The 21,243-nt window shown below is 33.3% G+C and overlaps 1 protein-coding gene across 2 annotated transcripts in view; it reads right to left on the reverse strand.

The window, feature by feature from the left end:
• Nha1 (Na[+]/H[+] hydrogen antiporter 1) overlaps positions 1-17,530 on the reverse strand; it is a 572,935-nt gene extending 555,405 nt beyond the window's left edge. Inside the window, exon 1 of one of the 2 annotated variants that reach the window (XM_076766049.1) lies at positions 17,399-17,530. In XM_076766049.1, the coding sequence (XP_076622164.1) occupies positions 17,399-17,430 (32 nt within the window). In that variant the 5' untranslated portion in view covers positions 17,431-17,530. Of the gene's footprint in view, positions 1-12,146; positions 12,208-17,398 lie in introns of those variants that run through there. The other variant, XM_076766050.1, reaches the window with a different exon arrangement.
• Positions 17,531-21,243: the final 3,713 nt, after the last annotated feature.

Here is a 21,243-nt window from a genome sequence, read left to right on the forward strand (position 1 = left end):
ACTGAATTTTTTTTCTAGAAAGTGCGCAGGATTTCGAGGGTATGTCTAATAACCAAATATGATTGTAATTGTCCCCTGCAACTAAAAATAATTTTTTTAGAATGATTCAAAATTTTTTAATTTCGTCGAAAAATTTGTCCCCTTACTGAATTTTTTTCTCGGAATTGAGTAGGATTTCGAGAATATGTCTATTGACCAAAAATGATTGTAATTGATCTCTGCAACTAAAAATAATTTTTTGAGAACGATTTGAAATTTTTTTTTTTCGTCGAAAAATTTCAGCAGCACCCCCCTGTCGATTTTTCTTAAAAATTCGTTTCTGATTTTTAGTAATTTTGTTTGGCACCCTATAGAAAAGTTGTCTAATACTTTTTTGAAGGTACCCATGGGCTCTACTTGAGAAAAAAGTTTCATTGAAATATATTCACTATTCGAGGGGTTATAGCTATTTGAAAATTGGACCATTTTTATGGGGTTTTTCTCATTTTGCGGTGCCAAGGATCAAATTTTCCAATATTTTTGCACTTTCCACATATTCTCCGTCAAAATACGCGTAGTTTGCTTTTTTAAACATAAAAATCGTCCAATCCGTTCAGGAGTTATGGTGTTTTAAAGATTCACATGAAATTTCGGGGAAGCATTTCTGCCCTCACTTTAGATTTTCAGTAAGGAATTTTTTTCTCGAAAATGCGTAGGATTTCGGGGGTATGTGTAATGACCAAAAATGATTGCAATCGACTCTTGCAACCGAAAATAATTTTTTTAGAACGATTTGAAATTTTTTAATTTTGTCGAAAAATTTCACACCTTCTCGAATTTTTTTCTCGAAAGTGAATAGGATTTCGAGGATATGCCTATTGACCAAAAATGATTGTAATTGACCCCTGCAATTGAAAATAATTTTTCCAGAATGATTTGAGATTTTTTTTTCATCGAAAAATGTCAGTACCTACTTAAATTTTTTTTTCAAAACTGGGTAGGATTTCAGGGGTATGTGTATTCATAAAAAATGATTGTAATTGAGCCCCACAACCAAAGATAATTTTTTCAGAATGATTTAAAATTTTTTAATGTAATTTTTTAATAACTTTTTAACGAAGCCTCAGTCAAGAAATTGATATTCTTGATTTTCGTTTTATTTTGGCCTCTAGAATCTTCCATTAAAATTTTCCCCAGGGGTGATCAAACACCCTGTATAGTTACTTCGTATTCGTATACTATAATGGTGATTCATTATAAATGGACAGACACACTTGTTTCTTATGAATTCTTTCCCATTTATTTTTATTAGACGTTGTTTATTACAAGTGTGTTACTCCTATTTACAAAGTAGTCCCTTTTGTTTTGTTTTTTTAATATTAACAAACAAATAATACCTAATTACAAAATCGATAGAGAGATATAATATAAACAATACGAGAACTGGTGTTATTCGTTACACTACTGTGTTAATTCTATTTACAAAGTACTTTTTTTGTTTTGTTGTTAATTTATTCAAACACAAATCCTTAAATATCTCAATGCATGACAAAATAAATTTGTACCAGTTTCAAAAACAACGATTCAATTCATCAGAAACAAGTTTTTCCCCATTTATAGTGAATCATCATTATACTGTACGAACACGACTCAGAGTAACTGTTCTTGAAATTGTGTTATCGAATTTTCTGATCTGTGATGGATCGAAATTCTAGTTTTCAAATACATACGTGAAATTAGTTACTTTGTTTCTTATTGTTTGACACATAATAAATTACAAACCCAATTTTGATGACGAAAGAATATTCAGACACATAACATTACACAACGAATTTACCAAACAAACGAATAGCCAAAAATGTAAACTAGAATTTTGGAATAAACTTTAGAAATTATTCGAAAAAAGAGTTGGAATTTGTGTATATTTGATCCAAGAATTCTGTTCGAGTCTCGCAACTGTAATACCATTTACACAAATATCGTAACGCGATGTAACTTCGTTTACATTCTATAATATGCGATATGTGTATGTATTGTCTAATTATTCCCAACTGCGTTACTAATGGCTAGTTATACAATCGATGCTCCAAACATAATTCTCCTGAATTGCAAAACCGACCGACAGGAAGCCGCAATCTACGAATTGAACGTGTTTCGAGCCTCGCTGCCAACTATCTCTGAGCAAACTTCCACACACAGTTTGTCAACGTTGTTGAAACATCCCCGCTGCTTCGAAATACAATTTGCATAGAATAAAACGAGGACATGTTGCTATTTTCCCGAAATATGCATCAGATGTCAAAAGTGTATTATTTGTGATCGTAAAGTTAAATATTTCAGAAATATTGTAATCTTTATCAGAATTAAGTGTCAAAATCAGATGTCAAAAGTGTCAAAAGTGTATTATTTGTGATCGTAAAGTTGAATATTTTAGAAATATTGTAATCTTTAAAATTCTGTATTCAAGATTTTACTAAAACCATGCGTTAAAAGTATTTATTGCGTAAATAAAAAATAATATTATGCAGGTAATAGTCGACACAAGTATTTCTGTTTATGATCCTTCCTTGAAAATATAATAATTTAATCAGTATAAAATTGAATGTAGGTTGTAACTTGATTCTGACATAAAATATGAAACAATCCAATAGATTTCACGCATAAAATTTTATATGTACAGAAACTAAAAATTTTATCTCATTGTGATGAGACCAAATAATAGTAAATTCGTCAGAATAATTAGTGAAATCATATTCTATATTCGATACAGGATTTTCCTCCTCTCAAAACATTTGAAATCTACTTTTTACACTTTCTACTTGCTTATTCACGCATAATTGTTACAAGAATCGATTCAAGTTTCCTCGTCCCAGACATCCAACCATGAAAAGTCGTTTTCATGTTTTCTTAAAACCTCAAATGAAATGAACTTCCGAGCACAGTATTCTACTGCTTCATAATCGTAAAGTATAAAAACTTCGTGTCAAAAGTGCTTTTTACACCATCGTAAAAAGAGTCTATGTTCTTAGCAGAGCGTTACAGCTTCTCATCTCTCTCTGTTCGCAAAAAGAGAGAGAATACTTTGAAGGAAATGTTTATTCAAGCCGTTAAAGCACGAGCAACGAGCCTCGTCGCAAGCCGTATTCTCCGTTCGGATCGCCATTGAATAAAAACAATTTGCAACACTTTGGGATTTACTTCGCCTCCGCGAAACGTTCCAAAGTAATTATCTAAATTTCACGGGGAGAATCGCAATCAGTCGTCGTAAAAGTTACAAGAAAATAAAAATAAAATGGCAAACGTTCGACCAGGTCGTTAATGTTAAACATTATGCGAATTATGATAGTCTTCGGCCCTTTAGTTTATTCTCAGTTATTTATGATCGCGCGAAATTCTGTTTAAGGGACTACCGTGGCGGACTGGCCATATAAAAATCACTATGTAGTCTTTAACGGTCGTAAAGCGCGAGGATTTTATTTAAAAAATGCCTTTCATGCGATCGTAAAACTTGGTGATATCCATAGCAGGGCGTTATCGCCGTACGCCCAGTATGTTGCTCGTAAACGACTGTCAAATGCTTCAGCCCTCGCAATTGTACGCCAGTGTACGTGAAACGAATACCTTCGCGGAAACGCTTCCCTATGTACGTTGCTCCTGTTTCCCATGACGGGCTTTCCGATTGTTTCTACCAACGGAACCGAAACGCTGTTCAAATAGAGATGCAGAGAATGCGACGAGTGTCACGGTATCGTCGAGATTCGCGTTTTTCTCAGGAAAAGTCGAACCACGCGATGACGCTCGAAAAATCAACCTTTCCGAGGATACCACGGCGCACCTATTTTTGTAAATTAATAACAAATTTTGTAAATTATAGTCTTATTTAAATCAAAAACCGTAGCTTTTATAACCAAAATAAAGGGAAGTTATTTTAAGTTCGCCTCCGATTATTCTGAATTTTATTCTGAAATTATTTTTTACAAAATTTGTGACCAGAATTTATATGTACATAAAAAACTATGAAATTTTTCTTTAAGAAGTTTTCTTTTATTTATGATAGTTTTTGAGATAGCCTATTCTAGCTGAAACTTTAGGGGGTCGTTTCACCCCCTAAATATGAAAACGGGTTGATATAGAAAAATACGTGTATCTTATTTTTTGTTCGTTTAAAATATATTCAAAATTCAGAACAATCAGAGGTGGACACCTAAAGAATATTCCTTGTTAGTATAAATGGATCTATGAGGAAATTCAACTTAACAATAAACCTACCGACTTCATGTATACCCATTCCTACCATGACCAGTCTATTGACCAGTCTTTCTTTGTCTCTTTTACGTACCAACGTACTTCTAATTTTTTCATTATATGTATAGAAAGTTGTATTTTGATGTATATTCGTAAGATATTCTTTTATGTTAAAATATTTGTTAATTTTCATCGGATAGAAGATGGAACAAAATTCGTTTTCTGAATTATAATTTGTATACAGAAGCCAGCATTTTATCGTAAATAATTGTTTTCTCCAGAATTAACTACGGTATCGACTTGAAACTAAATACATTTTCGGTGTTTTATCTTCTATCCAATGAAAATTAAAAAAGATGTAGTTTGTCAATTTTCAGTATGAAGTTAAAATACTAAGTATACACATTTAGAGTAAAAGTATTGAATATTTTTGTACAGATTTTTAAAATGCATGCTTTAAGAAAAATATGCGATATAAAAGAGAAAGATATCTGATGAATAAAGTCAGAATAGTCCAAATATTGACAACGTTACAATCAAGTGTACTAATAATACCTCAGAGCCAATATAACCCAAATCAATTTTCGTCAGTTGTAAGAAGAGCAGAAAAACTGCAGTAAACATACATTGTTCGTATAAAATTGAATAATCTTACTACTAGTAATTTAAAATGTAGTAAAATACATTTTTGAATAGTGCTGAAACTACTGTCATATGTAACAAGCTATGAGTTAGACCAAATCTCTCAAATTATCCACGAAAACGATACTTTGTTTTTAGACAATTGAAAAGTAGCATACCCACAGTTTGTCATAGTAACTTATTTTCACAACTTCGTTAAAATTCAAGAGTCTTATCCAGATCTATTTTCTTTAACATCTGATCTTGAGAATTAATTCTCTTAGCTTCTTAGTAAACTCATATATGGGTGACATGAATGTCAATGTGTTAAAGTGAACTTTGGTTAATCCGTCTCTAAAAATGACATCCACTTAAGACGAATTTAAAATGAATTTAAAACTAAACAACGTTTGAAATTTGTAATGACTTATTTCCTTCAGTCTTCTTTTGGTATACAAGATGACTTAAATTCGACGAATAACTTTCACTTCGTTCCATTGAACACATCCTAAATATTACTATTATAATAAATCCTTTGTCTTTTATAATCCAATAAAAAAAACACAAATTACACTGAAATAAGTTAGGAATACATGAATAAACCTGAGTTTGTTTGGTTCTATGGTAACGTTAGACTCGAAGCTGTCCATACTTTTAAAACTTTATTATTCAATACGTAACACGAGTTTATATCGTTCTGATAAACTATGAAAAAGGTAGTGCAATGATAAGTATAGTTCAATTTCGAGAAAAATGGACTTGGTGTTAGCGTAACTCTCACATACAGAGTTCAGCACCAGGAGGTTCGTGGAAGGCAACATTAGTCGCTAGTTCAGCGAACAACGAATGTCCAACCGAATGAATCGTGTTTCCTCGGTTCCGTTGGTGTTCATTGTGAATTTGATTTCGTCCGAAATCGCGCGACCCGATTCAATTATCCTGAGAGCGGAATAAACGTTCCTGTTAAGACGGATTCGATAGAAGGGAACGCGGTTGCACGCGGGAAACGTTTCCGGTGCACATGCGGCGCTCATTTACATTCGAGTCACCGGTGTTATAGCGGCAATATAGCCGGTATATATTTGTCGGTACACTCGGTCTATGCCATGGACTGTATGGCATGACTAATTATACTTCAGCCCGCGGCAGATCTCGTTGGCTTGGCCCTCAAGAGGCGGGAAGCACCCCATTAAAGCTCGAGCTTCGGCCACCCTCCTCCACAAGGAAGACCACGAGACGCCGATACGAGCCCACCGGCTGGAAGGACGAGGACGCTGAGCAGAAGGTGAGGAGGCAACACGGAAGAGGAACGGTGAGATAGAGGCTGCGAACATACGTTATTCTTTTTCTTCTGCAACCTACCTACCTACTCCACTATCTTGATATACGATCTTACAACCTTCGTGTCACCCTTTTCTTATTTTTACACGGCATATTTCCTTTGCTTTATCTCTCGACTTCTTCGTCTTTCGTCAGAAATAAGTATACAGGGTGTTCGGCCCGCTCTAGGAGAAATTTTAATGGGAGATTCTAGAGGCCAAAATGAGACGAAAATCAAGATATTATTCTTGAAATGATTGTATCGACAGGTATCAAACGTTAAATAAACATTAGAATTTAGATAATAGAATAAAGTTACTTCTGAAGTTAAATAAAATCTAACTGAAAATTATTTGACAATTAAATTGGAAAACAAACATAGAACATAGCATAAATAATAATTTGTAGCATCAAGTATTAAGCTAAATAGGTTGTTCCATAAGTTCGAACTGAGTTTTGTAGTAAACGGATAAACATTACTTCTTTGAACTTTCTATATCATGATTTGTTGAACAGTGTACTCGATAATATTTTGTAAAGTCTAAATTTGAAATAATATGCAAACTGTAAGCAACATTTTCTGCATCAAACGTTAAATAAACGTTAGAATTTAAATGACAGAATAAATTTACTTCTGAAGTTAAATAAAATCTAACTGAAAATTATTTGACAATTAAATTGGAAAACAAACATAGAACATAGCATAAATAATAATTTGCATCGTCAAGTATGAAGCTAAATAGGTCGCTCCATAAGTTCGAACTGAGTTTTGTAATAAACGGATAAACATTACTTCTTTGAACTTTCTATATCATGATTTGTTGAACAGTGTACTCGATAATATTTTGTAAAGTCTAAATTTGAAATAATATGCAAACTGTAAGCAACATTTTCTGCATCAAACGTTAAATAAACATTAGAATTTAAATGACAGAATAAAGCTATTTCTGAAGTTAAATAAAATCTAACTGAAAATTATTTGACAATTAAATTTGAAAACAAATACAGAACACAGCATAAATAATAATAGTTGATGATCTCACAAAAGAATATTTCAAACACAAGTTGTGCGTTTTTTTCGTAGAATACGATTTCGAAATAAAAGGTATGGATTAATGATAAAAAAGAAGAAATGACCTTGAAATAACCTTGAAAACGCCCACGCATTAAAAAATTAGTAGCTTCATTTGAGTCCTCGAAACACTAAAGGACATGTGACAGTTTGTTTCTTTTAAATCACATGTCTCCGAGATATTTTACAATCTTAACTTAAACAGAACACCCTGTGTCTGATATAGTGCAGAAAAATAAATCAATAAGAATTATAAATAGTATGGTTTATTACAAGGTTAACGAATCTTTTCTCAATTGGCAAGTTTGAAAAAAAGTCTAATGTATGCTGCTATGCAGATTCTGGTTATTCGATTGGAATTTACATGTTTAACACTAAACCTAACGGCACTTCATGTATACCCATTCCTACCATAATCGGTCAAATGACCAGTCTTTCTTTGTCTCTTTTACGAGGCAACATACTTATAATTTGTGTATTATATGTATAGAAACTTGTGTTTTGATGTTTACTCGTAAGATATCTTTCTCATTTATGTTAAAAAAATTTTTAATTTTCATCGGATAGAAGATAAAACACCCTTGAAAACAAATTTTGTTCCAAGTTGATACCGTAGTCAGTTCTAAAGAAAATACCTATTTAAGAAAAAGTACTGGCTAGTAATTACTCAAACATCCTGTATTTAAATTCATTTTCAATTAAATAAACAATTTATAGTCCAGTTTTATCGTACACTACTCGTACGATCAATAGGAATTGCTGAAACTTCTTTAGGTATGTAGCGTCAGAGTAAATATCAAAATAAACATAGAAGATAGCAAAAATTGTAGTAGATGATATGATCATTAGGTAAAGGATGAAAACCCCTTTAAAATGAGCGTTTGTACGAGTCGATAGCTTTATTAGTTCCGGAGATATAGCGATTTTAGTTTCAAGTCGATGCGGTGGCTAGTTCCGGAGATATAAGGGTCCGAAGTGTTTGTTTACATTTCATTGAGCTCAATGAGTTCGCGCGCATGAAAATAGTAAACAGTACGTAGTAAATTCTTGGAAATACTACGACTTCCTGGTCACGTGACTGTCTCGACTTACGCGCGACAAGGAGGTACGACGCAACGCATCAGACGGAGACAGAGATAGTCAAATTAAGAAAAATACCCCTTTACATAAATTACGATATCTCGAAAACGAAAAGTCGGATCGACAAAAACCAAAAACCATTTCAAAAAGGAAGCTTTGTCGCTGTCAACGATGGCTCAATCATAAAGAAAATATTAATAATTTCGAAACTACACGTAATTAAAGTTTTACTATTTTTAATACGCGTTAATAGCGGGAGACAGCGGAATTTAAAAAATTACCTTTTACATAAATTACGATATCTCGAAAACGGAAAGTCGGATCGACAAAAACCAAAAACCATTTTAAAGGAGAAGCTTTGCTGCTGCCAACAGTGGCTCAATTGTTAATAAAACACTAGTAGTTTCGGAACTACATGCGTCTAAAGTTTTATGATTTTTTAATACGCGTTAATAGCGGGAGACAGCGGAATTTAAAAAATTACCTTTTACATAAATTACGATATCTCGAAAACGGAAAGTCGGATTGACAAAAACCAAAAGCCATTTTAAAGGGGAGGCTTTGCAGCTTCAATAATTAATAAAACACTAATAGTTTTGGAACTACACTATTTTTAATATGCGTTGTTAGACTGTTCTAGGACAGTGGAAACTAAAAATTCTCTCCTTTCGTTTTTGCTATACATATAGTTCCTATTTACATCGGAAATTAACCAGAATTTGGTATTAAATTTTGTCCAGTTTTTTACAAAAAACCATAAATCATTCAAACGGTCAGATGACCGGTCGTGGTAGGCAAGACAGACTATATATTTTTCTCAGAAAACAAACAATGAGAATAAAAGTGGATATTGTAAAATTCATTGTACGTATACTATAAGAAAAGTCGAGAAGTTAAATGGCGCTAAAATAATATTGTGTGTTGAAAATTTTCAACGAAATTTTAAAAACGGTCATTTGACCGGTCGCAGTAGGTTTAGTGTTAAAAATATAAATTGGTAGCATGAAAATACATACGTGTGAAACGAAAAGATCTCTGAGGTGAATAGAAATTTAGCAATTCTAAGAGAGATATCTTATGTCTCTGATTAAACTGTAAAGAAAATGTCTGCAATAGTTTTACGAGTATCCAATGGTAGTAAGTTTAAAAGGAATTTATGTTGTATATTGATGTGTATTCAAGCTGTGTATACGTCACTATAGTGATTCACTTGTTTATCTTGAATAAAAAGTTGTATGGCTATATTTCTTAATTATTCTACGAAAACAATATAATAGGTTTGAACAATATACCAAAAATGCAAATCTATTCAATTATCTTTTCCTAAGACACCATTATCAAGTATTATTACTTCTACACTGAAATAAATACATATGTACATGAAATTAACATTCATAAGCTTCTTCAACATGTAATCCTCATATTAATATTATAGATATTTCAATCCTAATATATGGGTGATAGAAAAATTAATAGTGTTGTACAGAATCAGAAATTGAACTGAATTCATCAGATGCACAAATCTCTGATTAGCAGTTTGAAGAAGCTGAATATTATCCAAAAAAATTTGAGTTTACAAAACATTCTTATAGAGTTGTTAAAAGTTGATCGATCGTTACAAAGATGGACGATTATTTTCTAATACGAAAGACACTAATAAAATTCCATTCGAATTTTTAAAAAAATTAAATCATTCAAGAATCGTGTGACCAAAAAAATATCGAACGAGTCATGTGTCTTACTTCTCCGCACAGTCGTCAATAAATGTCGTAACTGACTTTAAACCCCGGATAAAAACAGAAGTTTAATTTGATAAAAATCTAACGTTTTTATTTCGACCAGAGTAAACAGTAATTTCACGTGGGTAAACAATTACACGACTAGGCGGAGCCGATACGGAGACGGTATAGCAAATAAAATCCCACGCGAGGCAGCTCGAGTACTGTGTACATCGCGTAAAAGGTGCACGAAAACGGGCTAGAGAAGATCCTATCCTCGAGGCAGTGCTCCGTTTCCCTCGCAAGACTCGCTCTGTTTCGATCACAGAGAAGCGGAGCATTCCTCGTTGAAGATCTGGCACCGTCGGCGATGCCAGATGCCGTGAAAACCACGGAGACACTCGATGTTTTAGGGTAATGGAAATTCCGGTCCCCTCGCGGCTCCTCGAGAACGAGCAATCTCGAGGATCGTTTCTGGGTAAGCTATATACCGCAACTCCTTGGCCTGCCAAAGTGGCACGTGCGACAGCCTTCTATGTGTGAATGTGCGCGCGCGATTCTGCCCTGTATTCGTCCTACAGGGTGTGTCGCGGAACAAATTCATCCGACGTCCAATTATTGCGCCAAACAGAGCTAACCACCTTAAGGGGCGTTTCTACTTTGTGGGATTTAAAAAATCGAACTTTTTTTTGCATCTTCTTTTAGTATGTAGTCTCGAAAATATATCTACCAAATATTAAATTGAAATTTGGAAAAGTAACGAAGTTATAGTCTGCTGAAATGTACCACGCGCAGATATAACTGGACGTAAAACTTTAAGTTGCTTTTCTACTTCGTGGGATTTAAAAAATCGAACTTTTTTTTGCATCTTCTTTTAGTATGTAGTCTCGAAAATATATCTACCAAATATTAAATTGAAATTTGGAAAAGTAACGAAGTTATAGACTGCTGAAATGTACCACGCGTAGATATAACTGGACGTAAAACTTTAAGTTGCCTTTCTACTTTGTGGGATTTAAAAAATCGAACTTTTTTTTGCATCTTCTTTTAGTATGTAGTCTCGAAAATATATCTACCAAATATTAAATTGAAATTTGGAAAAGTAACGAAGTTATAGTCTGCTGAAATGTACCACGCGCAGATATAACTGGACGTAAAACTTTAAGTTGATTTTTTACTTTGTGGGATTTAAAAAATCGAATTTTTTTTGCATCTTCTTTTAGTATGTAGTCTCGAAAATATATCTAGCAAATATTAAATTGAAATTTGGAAAACTAACGCAGTTGTAGATGAAATATACCACGCGCAGGTATAACAACTGGACGTGAAACTTTGAAACTGTTTTTCTCGAAACTACATTTTTCGACACAGCGTAGACGATGTCAACATCAAATTTATACAGTATCTTTAGAACTGGTTATTAGACAAATTTGTAATAATATAGTTTATTTATATCTAACTAATTTACTGATTAACAACATTATTAAAAAAATTTGTAATATCCACATAAATATAGTTATTATTATTAGAAAAATTGATGTTTTTACCATATTAAAAAAGATAAAAGATTTATTATTAATAATAATATTTAGGATGTTTTTAGTGGAACAAAACGAAAACTATAAATAAATTTAAATCCTTTTGTATTCCAAAACAAGACCGAAGAAAATGAGCCATTCAAAATTTCGAACGTTGTTTAGTTTTAAATTTGAAAAGGTAGCATTGGAAAATTGTGTTTTAAAAATTCATTCGGTGAAGAAAATGTCCAAATAGTTGTTTACAACCGGAAATAAGTGTCCTTAAAACCTTACCACAACTTAGAATGCACAAGGAAAAGATATCTACTTCTAAATACAATGACTTAATGAAGCTCTTACAATGGATACCAGAAGAATACAAAAATTGTTACAGAAATTTCGAATATAGAGAAGATGCAGAAGATTTTCCAGATGAAAATTAAAAGAATATTTAATTTTATTTTAAATATTTTGATGTAATTGTGATTTTCTTAATATTACTTAATAATACTATTTTATTGTTACTAATTTCAACTGTTATTAAGAGGAATGTTAATGACATTTGTAGTTTCATAAAATAAAATTACAACTTACCTCTTCTGGCATAGGACGGATAATTCAGAGGTCACTACGTCAAGGAACTCGAAAGTAAGGAATCAGCAGAGCTGTAGAATCAAATTACAGAAATCATACGAAACTACTCGAACAAAAATTATTTAATGAATTGCAATCGAAAATAATTTGAAACATCCTAAAATATAACATTTAAAAAATTTTTCAACCATACTAGACTTTTTCAAAAAACTCCAACTCGCGGTAATAACCCATTCGAATGGTGAATACGACAATAAACAACAAAAATCAAGGAATAAAATCAAATTAAATTTAAATACAGATCAATTGTCTCGCACGAAACGCTATTTGCAAGAAACAAAATGAAAAATCTAAACTTCGGAACTAGGAGCGAAATCGATGCACCAATACGTACGCTTTAAATGCTTTAAGTATTTATTTAAACAAATCCCAACATTCCAAACATTGATAGTTGTACGTGTGCATGTGTATGTGTGCATGTGTGTGTTCGCGTGTACGTGTTCTTGTTTAATTCTGTATGTAAATGACGCTGAAGACGTCGCTGTTTCGCGCGTTAATTCATCGAGAATCTTAGAACTAATGAGATTCATTCGAAACGAACGTACACGTCGCTTAAAATCATTGTTCGCGAATCAAAGGAAACAGAAATGTGAAAAAGAAACGGATAACGCGTCGATAGCACGAATCGAGGATCCGTCGATGAATTGACGAATTTTCAACGACAAGACTTTTTTCGAACATTTCACACAGGCTCTTTCTTTCTTTCTCTCTTTCTCTCGTCCGTGGAAAATTCAAGCCATTGCCTTGATTCGACAAACGTCCCGAGACGATCGACCCACTTCCCTTAGGCGCTAAGACGCACGAATTCTTTTACGATGGCGAGCGTTCCTCGGCTAAACTAAATTTATTAGTTAGGTTACTTACGGCTGGCCCCTCGCACGGGTTCCTCACTCTTTCGCAACACTCAGACTCGCACGGATGCTTACAACAACTTTGTTCGCTTTAAACTGCCCATTACCTCCTTCTGTTTCTCTATCGATTACACTGGAACTTCTGTTATTCGAACTAAACAATCGAGCTTCTCGAGATACGAGGAATTTTCCTATCACTGTAAAATTTTTTACCACGTTTATAATTTCATAATTTATTAACCCTATTTAAGTATGCATACAGAATGTTCGACCAACCCTGGGAAGAATTTTAATGGGAGATTCTGGAGACCAAAATAACACAAAAATCAAGAACACTAATTTGTTGATTGAGGATTCGGTAAAAAGTTATTAACGTTTAAAGTTCCGCAAGTAGACATACACACATCAGATGTATTTTTTCATTGTGTGAATATTGAATCGTTAAAATTCTTCAATCTGTACAGAAGTTATGATTTTTTAAATATACGCATGAAATTTCGGGGTACCATTTCAAGATTCAGATTATATTTTCGGTAAAAACTTTTTTTCTCCAAAGTGAGTAGGATTTCGAGAATATGTCTATTCACCAAAAATGATTATAATTGATCCCTGCAACTAAAAATAATTTTTTCAGAACGATTTGAAATTTTTTAATTTCGCAGAAAAATATGTCCACCTTCCTGAATTTTTTTTCGAAACTGGACAGAATTTCGAGGGTATGTCTATTCACCAAAAATGATTGTAATTGATCCTTACAACCGAAAATAATTTTTTTAGAATGATTTGAAATTGTTTTTTTCGTCGAAAAATTTAGGCAGCTACCCCCCTGTTGATTTTTCTTAAAAATTCGTTTTTCATTTTTAGTAATTTTGTTTGACGCTCTACGGAAAAGTTGTCTAATACTTTTTTGTAGGTACCCATGAGCACTAGTTTAGAAAAAAATTTCATTAGAATATATTCACTATTGTAGGAGTTATGAAAGTTTGAATATTGGACCATTTTTATGTGGTTTTCCTCATTTTGCGGTGTCAAAGATCAAATTTTCTAATATTTTTACAATTTCTACATATTCTACACTAAAATATGCATAGTTTGCTTTTTGAAACATTAAAATCGTCCAACCCGTTCTGGAGTTATGGCATTTTAAAGATTCGCATGTAATTTCAGGGAAGCATTTCTGGCCTCATATTAGATTTTCGGTAAAGAATTTTTTTCTCGAAAATGGGTGGGATTTCGGAGGTATGTCTATTCACAAAAAATGATTGTAATTGATCCCTGCAACCAAAGATAATTTTTTTAAAGTGATTTGAAATTTTTTAATTTTGTCGACATTTGTTCATTTACTCGAATTTTTGTCTCGAAAGTGCATAGGATTTCGGGGGTATGTCTACTCACCAAAAATAATTGTAATTGACCCACGCAACCGAAAATAATTTTTTTAAAATGATTTGAAATTTTTCTAATTTAATTTTTTAATAACTATTTAACGAAGCCTAAATCAACAAATTGGTATTCTCGATTTTCGTCTTATTTTGGTCTCCAAAATCCAAAATTTTTCCCAGGGTTGGTCGATCACCCTATATAATACAGTACAGGAAAATAAAATAATCCTTTCAAAGGAATTTTGCCAATCGTAAATATATTAAAAAATATAATTGCATAGATTTGTTAGTATACATGTATGCATAACGGTACAATTGAAAAAATGTCAACTTCAAACGCGAAGTAAAAAAAAAAACAGCCTACAACTTTTCAATATCTCGGGAACTGTTAGAAAATCCGAATAAAAATTTCAACAGAGAATTTATAAAATTGTATTACTTGTTCGAGCAAACCTTTATATCTAAAGCTCCATTTATGAAAGTACTGGAATTTTAACAAATATTCATAATAAATAACTAAATAATGAAGCATAGATTTTAAAAATGTAAAATAGTACATCTGCAAAGCATTCATGGCATGAAAAAATGTACATAATTTGTAATTTATTGTAAAAGACTATGTTTTAAGTACTTTTTACGTTATTCATGTATTTCTGATATTAATAATTATTATTCTCTTTAAAATATTAAATAATCAACACCAGAATAGCGAATGTGTTGTTTGAAAATTCTCGTTCCCAAATCTCTTTATTAGTTCGAACAACGGATATTCCGTTGTATTCTTCCTTGCATTTTTTAATTATAACAATTTCTACGCCGGTACTATAATTGTATAAAAAATGAGGGACGCGCAACTTCTAAGAAGCTCATAAAGACAATGTGAAATGTTTCTGCAAACATGTGCGTTAATAAGATTTTAAACAAAAATTATAGTTCGTCGATTAATTAGAAATAGAACGTCTAAGTAAGTAAATAATAGAAACATTAGTGTGAACAATAAAGTCTGGAACTTGTAACGAATTTAAAAGTACTAAAACATCCTTTCGAATCTTATCGTTTAAAAAATTTTTAAATGAATAAAAAATCGTTTACTGAAAATAATAATAATAGATTTAGTAGTGCTTCCGGAACAATATTCTCGTATTTCAAAAAATTTAAAAGACATTTAAAATCCTTCGACGAAAATTATATTCGACAGAAGAAACCACATAATTCTTTTTCGATGAAGACTTTCCAATTTTAGAAATTTAATCTCCATTAAGAAATTTCAAATGTAATATTTCTTCAATGAAAAATCAGCAGTTTAACAAATTAGACAATAAGAATTACGTTTAATCGTATGGTTGTTTGGTAAATATTTATCGTATTCTTTGAAAATTATGAAAACGTCACCCTCGAATTTGACAAATATTTTAATATACATCTTTTCTTCAATTTATTCCTTGTTCTCCAATATTATTCTCTTATCAAAGTTTGCAATCAAAATGTAAAACACGGACGTTCCACCGTGACGAATACCACTTTATCGGAAAAAGGAAAATAACCTCCGTTAAATGGTTCCTATTATCACTAGAGAGATTCAGTTCCCTCGCGTCTGACCATCGCCTTCCTTTTCTACTTCCTCCAAGATGAAATAATCCCAACGAGTCAAGCGATTAAGAAATAATCCATATTAAACCTGAAATTCAGCGAAGCCTTCGAACCGTTAAAAAAAATCATATAAATAAGAAACGTCCAAGTACGAATTTAAAATGCACAGTTCATTGCTCGAGTTTTCTTGTGCAAATTTAATCCAACAGAGAAACTTGCTTCGCTTCCCTGGGAACTATACATTTCGTATGTAGGTCAGGCGTTACGAATTTTTGTTTCAGCTTGATAAGAGCCTAACACTGTTCCTGCATTCAGTAAAACGTAATCAAGGCTAACTGCTCGAGAGACAGTAAGACAATGAGGAACAGTTTTCGTGTAGGGCAAAATTTGTCGACAAGAGTGGCGCGACTCTCGAAACAAAGACAAAACACCGTCGAATTCACTGATTGGAAATTCCATTCGCGTTCAAAAACTAAGTTTACAAATTAATTCTCGTTGAACCCTTCGATGATTTCAAACTCAAACTGCTGCGAAGAAATCGCGATGAGAAACCGCGTTTCAGCCAACAGCGATTCGTTTTATATTCCGTGTAGCGAACAAATTTTCGTTAAAAATGTAGAAAATTTACTAAAACTATACTGGTCGATATAAAATAAAGTTCGAAATGGAAATATCCATAGAATTAAGTATTTTTAACTTATAAATACTTAATACTTGATTATCAAGAAAATCATTGATAAATTTCTGTAATTTAAAATACAATAGTGTTTCTCAAACGCTAATTATTTAACAGTATAGTGGAATAAAAGAATAGTTAATAAAATTTGTGTGAAGTACAAACATAAAATACAAGTAATATGGATAATTGATACTACTCGATAAATAAATTATTCTGTTATTAAATAATACTAAATAAATTCCAACGAGACACATGCGAGCCTGCAAATTTTGTTTCAATTTATTTTAATGTATTGGTTTAATAAACAGCGTATAAAGAATTTAATAATTCAATTTCAACAAGACCCATTAGAATCCACTCCATATTTACTCTTCTACTTTACTTTTGGTAAAATATAAAATCATTTTAATAAATCAGAAATTGTTAAAGCACACGAAAATTGTTGTAAATAGTTCAAAAATGTAATAATTTAATTCTACTTTGACCTAAGACAAATACAACGAAATTCCGCGCGAATTCGTTTTGTATTCACGTTTAAAAAGTTTGAATTAAACTATGAGGATGTTAAAAATACGAGGTTTGAGAAACACTGCCGTAAACGGTATTAATTACACGATAAGAGAAGAACAATTTCCGTAGGAAGAAAATGTCAGACGTACGTAATGTGTCAATAAACGTGATGTGACTCACCTAAGCTTGACGAGAATCGTCCTTGTAAGCATCCTCCAAAGAAGAAAGATAGAATAGAATTAGGATGGACCCGGACACTCTCCGCGTTCCAAGCGTCTCCCACATCGAATATAATTTACATTTTATTTCGTCCACTGTCTTACGCCATTCTTCGTCTCGCTGTCATTCTTCCGTTCGCTCGATCCCCATTTTCTCGCACGCATTCCGCGATTCTCTCTCACTCTCTCGAATCTAAGGACACGCGCGATTACACTGACAAGAACTTCGACAATTCACCAAATTCATTAGCTAGCAGGCTCCATCTTCCTTAACCTGCGGTTTCGCTTGATCAGGTCCAGTCCTCCGTTCGACTTCCTCTCTCGCGCGTCACGAGATCCCGAAAAGTCGAGGTCAGACCTTACAATTCCTCGAATAATTCCACTTAGTGCTCCGACAAATCCGGATAAAGGAAGCCCGAGGAAGCCCAGGCCTCCAGCGCGTTGTCTTTTTGGTTCCTGAGATTATATCAATCCCCTCGTTTCACAGCGTCGAGCGTCGCGACGACCTCCGCCGACGATTGAACTTCTTGTATGGATGCTCGACGAGCCGAACTCGTAGTTCTCGACATCCCGTTTTCTACGAAACTTCCCCGTACCCCTACCCCACCGTCGCTCGCGCGTCGAAAGAAGTCGACGAGTCGATGCTTCCGTCGAGGTTTTCGTACAATCCCCAGTCCTTTAACGGGGGGAAGTTCTCTAAAGGATCCCAATAGCTCGATAAAGGTCAACGTTCTCGATGTCGTTAATCCCGAAGAGCTCTGAGCAGCTGAGGACCTTGAAATCGGCCGTATCGTTTTCACGATAACCGTCGAACGGTACCAAAACACTTGCGCGCGATTAACGATCGACGATAACATCGTTGGCTAGAATCCTTTCCAACACTGAGACGCTCCCGTCTCGGGCTGATCCTTTTCACGCTGTAAGAAACACTGAAAAATGTTTTAATCGAATTTCCCTTCGAACATCGAAGAACGGTGTAACGCGTTCGCTCGAGTGTTTCCTCGCGAGTACAACGCTGTTCGTTTCAATAGCCCCGGCGGATTACTTTCATTAAGAAATTATACGCACGAATATGAAAAGTAACGAGTATTGTTATTTGCAGACTGCAGATGTTTATGCGTTTATGGGAAATTTAAATTTTCAAAAAACTACAGAATTCACTTAATATGCAAAAATACAAGAAATACGTAAGACACGAATTGTTATATTTAAGGGTCGAGGCAACTCTACAAAGCTCCCATTTCGTTAATTCTATCGATAAAAATATGAATTTGCATAAAGACCCGCAGTCTAATTATTTGTCACACTAAAGTGGTTCATAACTTTTTCCATTTTTTTTTTTTTGTTTATTATCGTTGAGATATCATTTTGAAAGCCTTGGCAACCTTCGAATCAAGAAATATCGTAAATTACAGCGGAAAAAGAATATTAAACATGATTATAAAATTGTGTGTAGGAGTCATTTTTGAATACTAATGCTTTTTTTGTTGGACAAAGGTTAGATTTGTATTTTCCAATTTAAAAATCAGAAAAGCTCATGGACCACCTTAGTATACTTGTGACGAATTCACAGAAAATGGAAATTTACGAACGAAACATGGCGACACGTATAGGTTGAATAATAGCCTCGTCCAAAAAATGACTGAAAATACACTCGCTATTCAATTGTGTTGTGTATTAATATATATTTCATACGTTGCCCTTTGTTCTTTATAAAATGCCAATATTCTGTGATATTCATTCAAGCTGCCTTCATAACACTTATAAAAGGCAGAATATTTTCATATTGCCTTTCATCACTGCAAATTTGTCTAAAAAACAATCTCCATGGATTGTCGACGAAATTTAAATTCGGTGAAACGAAAAACAGACGATGACTTTAATATATCTTTTATGAAACCTTCGATATGCATGCCCGGTAAATTGCTGCAGCTTTGTTATAATTGTGTCGGTAATATTTTCAATATTTTCTAATATGTACCCAGGAATATTTAAATATTAAGTTGTAACGCAAATAAGTTCGGTTCAAGTATAAAAATTTTTTAATTTTAAAATGCTATTCTGGCGATATTAATTAATTGCTTTTAAAACGGGAAAATGTCATAAATAATAATAGACATTATACACTTTGTTATTAAATAAAAATATAGAACGTAACTAAACTTATTTGTGTTATAACTCAATATTTTCCTGAGTCTTGTTTCCCGAATCTCTATTGAATCAATAAGTAAAAAATTATAATCCATAACAGAGTCAACGAATAAAATGTTTATTTTTCCTGCAGATTACGATAATAATATCTTGATTCATGATTAAACTTTCTTCCTTGTTAAAATATCAATTCCTTCCACCGTTTAGTTTTCGTAGTTTAACTTCTACCATTGATTTTCTTTTTCAATTAATTCATTGACAGGCTCTTGTAAACACGTTTCTCGTCTATTCAGTTCTTTGAAACATTCCCTCGAGCTATCGTAAACAAATAATACGTATTTACAGCAACAATGTTTACTAATGTATGAAACATCGATGGAAGCTACCTTTGACTTCCATATTTACATAAATATTCTCCTTCGATCAATCTTAGAAATACGAACAAAAATAAATAATATTTTGAAGAAATGACCCCCTCTCCGTTTCACCTGTCCCTTAGTCTTTCTAAGGTTGATGTACGTTTCCTATTTTGTCCATAATTTATATACAATACACCTTTTGATTAAAATCAAATTCATTTAACAGAATGCGTCGAATTAAAAATTTTAGTAAAACTTCCATCTCCGATTAAATTAGTTTCCCCCAATTGTCAACATTTCTATACAAACTATTAATAACTTTAACATTTCTACCAATTTTTCTTGTAATATTTTATTCCCGTCGAAGTTGTTGCTTTCCATAATAGTGATATTCAAAACAATCTGTCAAGAATAACATGTCAATTGTTAAGAGACTGTACTTTATAACTAGCGAGGTTAGTCGTGCAAACAATTTTTTCGTCTACTTATCAATGTGATCGTTAGAAACTTCTTTTGCAATACTTACGACAACACGAGCCATTGCTATTTGCTAGCAGAGGCATATCTATCTTACAAGATAAAAACATCTTATAAAACCTCTTATTGTTCATATAAAATAACATAGTATATCCGGGGCTATTAAAACGAACATCGCTGTACTATTGGAAGACGAAACGTTGACACACTACCCACAAGCTAAAGGCACAAGAGGCAAGTGGAATCCACCTAATCCCCTCCACTGTTAAGTTCTTGACTCGACCTTGATTCACGATCGACTTACCCAATAATAACCAAGAACCTAACAAGTGGAGGGGATTAAATGGATCCCCCTTGCCCCTTGCGTCGCTCAGTTTGTTGGTAGTGTGGCATCATATCGTCTCTCAACAGTATATCGAGCCCCTAGCACCGAGTATCGAGATTCTCTCGAGACCATTGTGCTTTCGTTTGCAGTCGTACACTTGTGTCTTCATTAACCCGCCACTCGAATCTCCCGATGAATCGCAGTTAACGTACAATTCTCAATCACGCTACGATGTTGCGTTTCTCCTTATCGTTTGCTAACGGTATAATCTTCAGCTACGGATTCTCTCCGATAAAATTCTAAGAAATCGCGAGTACAGACGCCGTATCTTCGAGACTTTTGCGCGCTGTACTCTTCGTTCGACTATCGCTCGAGTGTTCGTCGGGTGCACCGTAGGCCTATGCGCGTCTTCGTCGAAAAACTTTTTTAACAATTTCTCAAATCCATGGCACGTTACGTTGCTAACAACTGGATGACGCCGTTTTCGGGTTCATC

This window comes from Colletes latitarsis, chromosome 6 (genome assembly GCF_051014445.1).
Source record: "Colletes latitarsis isolate SP2378_abdomen chromosome 6, iyColLati1, whole genome shotgun sequence".
Lineage (NCBI taxonomy): Eukaryota > Metazoa > Arthropoda > Insecta > Hymenoptera > Colletidae > Colletes > Colletes latitarsis.